The 8,838-nt window shown below is 32.1% G+C and overlaps 2 protein-coding genes across 2 annotated transcripts in view; one reads left to right on the top strand and one right to left on the bottom strand.

The window, feature by feature from the left end:
* LOC107481066 (protease Do-like 7) overlaps positions 1-3,771 on the top strand; it is a 13,777-nt gene extending 10,006 nt beyond the window's left edge. The window contains 5 exon segments of the mRNA XM_052258816.1: positions 876-1,101; positions 1,336-1,551; positions 1,694-1,851; positions 2,497-2,608; positions 3,136-3,771. Of these exon segments, the coding sequence (XP_052114776.1) occupies positions 876-1,101; positions 1,336-1,551; positions 1,694-1,851; positions 2,497-2,608; positions 3,136-3,312 (889 nt within the window). The 3' untranslated portion in view covers positions 3,313-3,771.
* Positions 3,772-6,146: 2,375 nt separating this feature from the next.
* Positions 6,147-8,386, bottom strand: LOC107480973 (uncharacterized). The gene is made up of 2 exons (XM_052259587.1): positions 7,766-8,386; positions 6,147-6,417 (listed from the first exon to the last, which is right to left on the bottom strand). The coding sequence occupies exon 1, from the start codon at positions 8,276-8,278 to the stop codon at positions 7,796-7,798; it is 483 nt and encodes a 160-aa protein (XP_052115547.1). The 5' UTR covers positions 8,279-8,386; the 3' UTR covers positions 6,147-6,417; positions 7,766-7,795.
* Between the last annotated feature and the right edge of the window lie 452 nt (positions 8,387-8,838).

Genomic DNA, 8,838 nt, shown 5'->3' with positions numbered 1-8,838 from the left:
AACTGGAAAGAGACGAGAGATGACAAATTTTACTCAAACTTCAAGAGGCTACCTGATGGTGGGTTGGTCCTTGAAGTCTGTCGCATTTTTCATTTAAAATTTTAATATCAACTGAGGAAGTCCTCTGACTGATTGAAGTAGTATGGCTCTTTTAAAGGTGAATCAAAGAACTTTAAGTCAAACAACATAACATTTTTTTAAAAGAAAGTAATTTCTTAAGTCTAAGGTTTAGAAAATTAGAAAAAATAAATAATAAAATAAATAAAATAAAGTCTTCTGACTGAGGAAGTAGTATGGCTAAGTTTTATTAATTCTTTTAGAAAGTCCTCTGACTGAGGAAGTCCTCTGACTGATTGAAGTAGTATGGCTCTTTTAAAGGTGAATCAAAGAACTTTAAGTCAAACAATATAACATTTTTTAAAAGAAAGTAATTTCTTAAGTCTAAGTTTTAGAAAGTTCAGTATGTAAAACTTTTTGTTGTTTCCAAGACAGGCTTGATTGGTTAAAAGGCAAAGACAGAGTAGCAAAATGGAGACAGTTGGAAATTTTTTAATTATAAATTGTTGGCAGTCAGGCGTTGCAAGTAACGAATATGATAAATGGGATGACTAAAATATTTATATACAAGTTAGGTACAATTGAAGATTGAGAGGAGTAAAAAAACTTAAGTGTGATACTAATTAATATATTCTTCCTTTTGGCAGTATTTGTCTTGGTTCAATAATCAATACTGTTTTAACCTTTTTTGTATACATGATTAAGTTTCCTTTGGGGGACTGAGTAGCTGTAGATTGGAGGGCCTAAGGAATTACTTTTGAATAGTTACTGTCTATATCTTTTTTTTCTTTTTTTTTTTTAACTTTTGTTGAAAAAAGAAAGGGGGGTTGCAGTACATCAGAGGATCATCAATTTGTGAGGGGCCTTCCAATTTATGCGATAAGTCAAGTTCTTGAAAAGATTGTATCCGGTGCAAATGGGCCACCTCTTCTAATAAATGGTGTCAAACGGCCTATGCCCCTTGTGAGAATTTTAGAGGTTGAACTTTATCCCACATTGCTTTCTAAGGCTCGGAGTTTTGGATTGAGTGATGACTGGATTCAGGTATAGATCTTTCTCATATACTTTACGGTGTCCTTCTTTCTATGATATTAAGAATATTTTTTGCTATGCAATTCAAAGAATGCAAAATTCTGGCATTATTTGTGAAGATATATCTGGGAAAGATATTGCCAATGCTAGAAACTTTGTTTGGTAGCATTAATTGGTTTACTGGTTAAATTTGGCTGGAAAGAATTATATCCGAGTTATTTCCGTTGTTATCATTTGGTATTGTAGGCACTTGTTAAGAAAGACCCAGTAAGACGGCAGGTTCTACGTGTTAAAGGTTGCTTGGCTGGATCTAAGGCTGAGAATCTTTTAGAACAAGGAGACATGGTGTTGGCTATTAATAAAGAACCAGTGACATGCTTCCGTGACATTGAAAATGCTTGCCAAGCTTTAGACAAATCTAATGCCAATGATGGGAAGCTTCACATAACTATTTTTCGGCAGGTCTGTGAGAGTATTTACCCTTGGTGATTGAAGTTATATTATTTCTTTCTGCCTGCTGAATGAACTTTTTCCTATCCTTTCCCTTCTTGAGTAAGCTCCATGGATGGAGCAGATCTTAATGATTGATATAATTGTTGTTCAGGGACAAGAGGTCGAGCTTCAGGTGGGAACAGATGTTAGGGATGGAAATGGCACAACACATGCAATTAACTGGTGTGGCTGCATTGTTCAAGATCCACACCCCGCAGTACGAGCTCTTGGATTTCTTCCTGAAGAAGGCCATGGTGTATATGTGGCTAGGTATAATTTTGACTCATTCTTGTGCTATTCTTAATTCTGCAAAATGGTAAAGTCAAGGTAGGATGTTTATATTGAAAGTAATTTTGCAAACGGCTTTATTGTGGCTTCAGCCATGCACTGGAATAATTAATGTAAGGTCTGAATGGATAATAATTTTAAAAAATATATTTATCCAACATCCTCAGTCAACTTCCACACAGAAGTTTTCCTAATCTGCATGGTTACAGAATTTATGCATCTAGCTCTTGGTACATCTTAGAACCATTGCAAAGATTGTTATGTTGGGACCGGATTCAAGTCTGAAAGACTGACTTTGTTAAATGTGCACTTGCTTCATGATTGGATCACTCTGATCATATCTTGTTAATATCAGTGTATTAATCTGGAATCTAGACAGTGTTTTTTTAATTTGAAAACATAAAAATATATGATAGTAAAAAATAAAACATTGTTATCCTTTTTTGTTTTCTTACTGAATGTTTTTTTAACTTTATATGAATATTCTTATGTAGATAAATCTTTGTTAAAATTATATACTAAATTGTAAACTAGTAAATAGTTTTGTATTTACATACTATACAGCTGCAGCTTCTCTTACATGCACACTTTTGGTTGGTTACTGCTTATGTAATTTGTTTCTCACAGGTGGTGTCATGGCAGCCCTGTACATAGATATGGTCTATATGCTCTACAGTGGATAGTTGAAATCAATGGGAAGCCAACTCCAAATTTAGATGCTTTTGTTGATGTGACAAAGGTAGGAAAGTACCATGCACGATTAATTGTAACGATTAACACTCACTTATATTGCCTTCTTCCTCGTTAGAGCATATATTTTCATCATGATATGGTGTCCTTAGTGAATCTTAGTGCATTAAGAAGGCATGTCATGTCTTGATGCATCTCCAGCTATTGTGCAATTTGTGTGATCGTGTCTTATGTTACTTGAGGGACTCTACCTACTCACCTGATTTAGTCTGTGTTATCTTAAACAAAAATAGTGTGATTACTTTTTAACATATAACATCTATGGAATTTATTAAAACCTCTGATGATTTTGTTGGGACTCTGGGTGTCGGCCTATAAATCTCTGTTGACTCTTTCTGACGACAAGGAAATTGCGTATTTTAGGAAGAATATTGTTAGATTTCACAATTTGATTCTACTATTCATTGCAAGGCATCGTGGTTTTTGATGCATATTAATACCTACAAGTTACGACTCTACTTTTTGGGTATTTTCTAGGATTATGTACACCTTGTAATCTTTTCTTGATTTTAGCAGGAACTAGAGCATGGGGAGTTTGTACGTGTGAGGACAATTCACCTAAATGGAAAGCCACGGGTCCTAACATTGAAGCAAGATCTGCATTATTGGCCTACGTGGGAATTGAGATTTGATCCAGACACTGCAATTTGGTGTCGCAATATAATCAAATCGTTGAAATGCAGTACTGTATAAGCAGAGTATATTATTGGCAAACAAAACACTATAGAACCAGCAGCTGAGAGCACCTGAAATCTTGTGGAAGGCATCTGTGAGGTTTTCAGACATGCCACTCAAAATTGTTGTGGTGTTGCAGATTTGATGCTCTGCCTGGAGATGTCTACTGCATCGCCTTGATTGGTGAGTTATAGAGTATTCAATCCATGCTGGCAATGTTATTTTTGGATCATGTACTGCATCATTGAACCCGTCGCTTAATTATACTATATATGCTGGAAACGTTGGGTAATAAAAGGTAAATTAAAAATAAATATATACTTATCATTTTTTTAGGTTATTGAAACCAGAAAGCTTCTGTGTGGTTTCTCTTGGCTTTTGTATATCTTATCACTATGATGCCTTTAGCATCCTCACTTGCTCTTTCAATGTAAATGTGATGGAAAAATTCGGTAGTAGTAATGTAATTTTTGAAGACGATTGTCATTTTTCCGGCTTTTTGGCCTTTTTGACTATTTTTTTTTGGGGAATAAGTTACACCCTAACACACACACACCCCCATTTTTCTCCCCATGGCTTCTATAATCACTTTCTAGCAAGGCATACATATATGATATATGCCACTCAACCAAGCCTTTCAGCGTCTCTTTTACTTGCAGTTTGCCATTTATTCAACGTTTGGGGACTTGTATTAGTAAATAAGACAACGGGAATGCCAAGTATTTCTGTTCTCGTCCAAACCCAAAATCAACCTGAATGAATGTTATTGATGAACAAAAACTTCTTTGAATCCAGAGTGGAGCTCACTCTTTAGGCACAAAATAGCATTTTTTCCGCTCTCCTCTTTTCTTTTTCTCTTTTGAGTAGATATAGCATATAAACTCATTATATTATACAAAATGTTATTTGTATACTAAAATCAGTCATTATATATTTGTATACTAAAATCAGCCATTATATATTTATGTATAAATATATGTTTAGTTTAATTTATTTTTAATGTATATTTTGTATTCTAATGTATATTTTATTTTGTTAGTTGATTTTAGTAGTTAATTTTGATGTACACCTAACATGGTTATATATTATATTGGTTTTCACTAAGCATCTAGTTGTAGAATGGGACAAGAAAAAAAAATCTCTCTTTTTATTAATAGGAAAAAGATTAGGAGGCAATGACTAATAATTGATTGTTGATACAATCTCCAAAACTTTTGAAAAAGGAAAAGAAATTTAAATAACGAAAATCTTTTTATTAATAGGAAAAAGATTAGGAGGCAATGACTAATAATTGATTGTTGATACAATCTCCAAAACTTTTGAAAAAGGAAAAGAAATTTAAATAACGAAAATGTTTGGATTAGTCAAATAATTATAATTTGTCGATAATTAATAAATGTTAAATAAGATAAGTTTTGACTATTTGTTTGTTGGTGGAATTAATTACATAAATCAAAGGATCTTATTGTGTCCGACCAAATGTCATACATACATTAAATTTATTTATGCTTAGATTTCTCTGACTACTTCATTTAGAGTCTTTTTTAGTTCTTTTTGTCAAGTTTTTGGTTTTTGAAAAACCAAAATTTTTATTATGTCTTTTTAGAATTTAAAATATTTTTTTATTATTTTTATGCGTGACTAACATATAATCTGGTGGTGTATTGACAGATAGCACCTGATTTAATGCTCTTACACCGATAGAGTATTAGTTCAATTATAAATTTCACGGACATAAATCACTCACGTATTATCATACTAACAAAAGTTAATGTATAAGTATAACTATTATCGGAGTGATTCTTTAAATGGCCTAAAATATCCGAGTGACAATGTATGTGTATCGAAAATAGTTTTTTTTTCTTTTTTTTTTTAATTTATGTAAGTTTATATTTTCCCAATGAGATGAATCAATTCAATTTGTATGTATTCTCTTTCACAACTAATGTTTCCAGCTCAATTTAGTGGTAAATTCGGAGTTAAGTCTCACTTTAATTCTTAAGATTGGTGAGTTATATTGATTTAGTTTTTAATTTTGTAATTGTTATAATTTAGCTTTCTAAATTTAAAAAAATACACTAATATAATTCTTTGTATATTTTGAATTTGATGCCGTTAGTAATGTGGTTTCAGTCTTATCGAAAATGTTTGGTAGCCAAAGAAAATCAACCAAAAATAGCCATAACTTCTCTTATTTAGTATTTATTAATTGTTACGACAATTAATAACTGCTAATAAGGCAAGTTATGACGGTTTTTTTGTCTACCTAGTATTACCCAAGTCTTATTATACTGAACATATTAAAACGATATTGTACTAAAAAAGGTATTAAACGATATTATTTGAGGATTGAAACAATTTTGTAATAACTAAATTCTTTGTCATAATCCTCAAACGACATTATTTAATGCATTCTTTAGCGTCAAAACGGCATCAAACGAATTATTTAATGTATTTTTTAGCGCCACAACGACATCATTTTAATATGTCTGACAAAGCTTGAGGCATATTACTATTACTAACGATGTTGAGTTCTGGTGACAGAAAATACACTAAAGACTATATTAGTAGATTATTTTTAATCTAAAAATTAAATTGTAATAATTGAAAAGATATGGACTAAATAACTTGCCAAAGATAAAAGTGGGGCTTAATTCTATAAATTTAGCTAAAAAACAAAAAAAAAGTAAAAAACGGCCAGGAATGAAATTTAGTGACTTAAATACATGGTCGCAAAATCGAAATATAACATCGTGATTCTCAATAATTAAAGAACCACCGACAATTAACGTGAGAGTATAATTTTTCCTTCAAAAAGATTAAACAAGAAAGGAAAAGTTATGCATGGCAACATGATGATGGATCCTTGAACAGCAGCAGAAGATGAAGGAGCAGAAAATGAAAAAGAGAAGAGAAGCTGAAGTACCATAAAAGATATGGAAGAATGGGATTAGTGGAGGTGCAAAGTTCTTCGCACTTGGCGTTGGTGCGCCATAGGTAATGTTAATCTGTGGTGGAATAATGAAGATAGTCACAACACCATAAAGAGGTGTTGGTGTCATCACTCATCAGTGCCCTGCTTACATGGTGATAACAGCATTGCTTGCAGTTGCGGCTAATTTTCTGTTTCATGGAAGTCAGACCAATAATATATTTAATATTATTTGTTTTATGTTTTTTAAAAAGATGGGAGGAATCAAAATTGGAGGTTGTATTTTTGTACTTCAGTTTTTTTAATTTTTTTAAAACAGAAATTAAATGGTACGATTTTTTTTTTTATGAATATCGGGGCAAAAACGCCTAAAAAAACAAGAAAACTAAATAGAAATTGAAAAATCTGATCATTATATTCAAGGTTTGATTTTTGGATTTAGGATCTGATTTTTACGCTCTAAATTAAACTGTTCTACATTTTAGATTAATATTCTGATTTCTAACCACTCACAATCTAAAAAAATCAACATTGTAAACCTAATATCAAAATAAAAAATGGTGAGTTGCGACAATAATTCTCATATTCATCAATTAATATATGTCTAGATTTGACCCAGTACTGTGTGCTATATAGAAAGGCTTCGATATTTCAAGCTAGGTTTTTCTTATTTTTTTTTTTTTAATTTCTTATGAAAATTCATCATGGGATTTTATTCTTTTTTGGATAAGCATGTCTTTCTTTTATTTATTTATTTATTTACTTTTTCCCAAACAAGCCATGATTTGTTCTACTATCATGAATGCCCATATCAACTATGTAAAATTTTATTTGCGTATAAATATTTGTTCTAGAAATGTTCTTTTATCAACAGTTCGCATTATTTTTACAATTCTCTTTTCTCCAAAGAAAAACGAAATATCTTAAAATTTGAGAATTACTGCATAACTTTTTCCAGAAAAAGTTTGTAACAAAAAATTTCATATTAAAAACCAACTTTACTAATGGAAGGGAAAAAATAATGAGAAAGGATATATATGGTTGATAATTTTATTTTCTAAAAATTTAGAGTTTAAAATTTAAGTTAAAAATTTGTAATTTAAAATCTAAAATTTAAGATAAATAAAATAATTTTAAAAAATTTATATTGACAAAAAAAAACTCCGAGTATTACTCAAAAATAATAGGGTAGAAACTCAGGTGCAGTCAACTTCACGTGAAATAATTAAGGGTCGTTAAATAATTTGACTGATTTGACTAAATTTTTATCTAACGGCTCTCAGTTATCAACTTCACGTCAAGTCGACTGCAGTTGAGTTTTCACCGAATAATAAATAAAACCCCAACAAGAACATATTAAAGCAAAGTAGTAACCCGGTCAGAATTGAATTGTTCTACATCAGGAAATTCTGATCTCTTGTTAAGTTTATATCAAGAAAGCCCAAATTGCATGAATAATTCAAAATACAACATATCAATTGAAGTAATAAAGAACCACCAAAAAAAGAATTTGAACATGAACAAGGAAGAGAATCTAACATTTTAGGCATAGCTTCATGAATCATGATGTCAACCAAACACAGTTGTTAATGATAGTGCTCCCAAACCTACCATAACCAACCACCCCACTCCTCTGTTCCTAGCACCAGAGTAGTAGTATATCCATGTTGTTGGTTTTGGCTGGTTTACCTGCCCTGGCACAGGCACATATATGAACCTTGGCGGCGGCGGCGACGAAGGGTTGCAGTTTTGTGGGCAGGATGGAGACTTAGGAGGAGGTGGTGGTGGTGATGGCGGTGGCGGCGGGGGAGGACAAGGTTGTGGAAGTGGAGGAGGCGGCGGCGGCGGAGAAAGTTGCTGATCACATGTGTCCCCACAAGGACATGATCCACACTTGATTTGAGCGGTGTCTGGTGGCAGAGCAACCATTGATGCTGGTTGGTCTATCTTGTTATAATAAGTGATTTCATGAACAAGAGATAATGAAAATGATGGAATGCACAAAAGAAAGATAAGCACTATTGTGATATGTGCTGAAGAAGAAGAAGCCATTAATTCTCTGAGTTTTAGGGACTTGCAAGTTTTGCTTCTTTTGAGCCAAACCCAAAGGTAGGTTAGGTATAAAATATGAGACACAGAGAAGAGAGAATATGAGTATGAATGTTTTATGTTTAGAAGAATGTAGGTGCTTCTAATAGTCATGAAACATTATTACGATCCACGTAATGGAAAATGCTAGGTAAACAATGACTATTTTGAACAATATGAACAACCACTAATCAAATAAAAATATACTATACCCTAATTTAATGCTACTAATTTAAATTTACTCTTTTAACTCTATTAATTCACATTGTTCACACATTGTTCAAAAATATTGTTAGTTACCTATACTTTTCCTTACGTAATTTGGTTATGTTTTTTTCCATGGTAAGAGAGAAGGAAAACTCGGTTTACCTAGTCCAATTGTTACTATTGTGTTTGATGGTGAGTTGCATGTGTTTGTTATAAATGTGGTAATGTAGGGGACCTTGTGTTTATGATCTCTCTGGTTAATTTCATGTTATAAATTATGCTCCCATTATTACTAGACTAGAAAGTATGGCAATATA

This window comes from Arachis duranensis, chromosome 3, assembly GCF_000817695.3.
Source record: "Arachis duranensis cultivar V14167 chromosome 3, aradu.V14167.gnm2.J7QH, whole genome shotgun sequence".
Taxonomy (NCBI): domain Eukaryota; kingdom Viridiplantae; phylum Streptophyta; class Magnoliopsida; order Fabales; family Fabaceae; genus Arachis; species Arachis duranensis.
Note: the sequence above shows the minus strand (reverse complement) of the source record. Positions and strands in the feature narration are given on the sequence as shown.

What these genes read in the sequence shown, in the direction of transcription:
- LOC107480973 (XM_052259587.1), bottom strand. Translation starts at nt 8,278, where the DNA reads ATGGCTTCTTCTTCTTCAGCACATATCACAATAGTGCTTATCTTTCTT.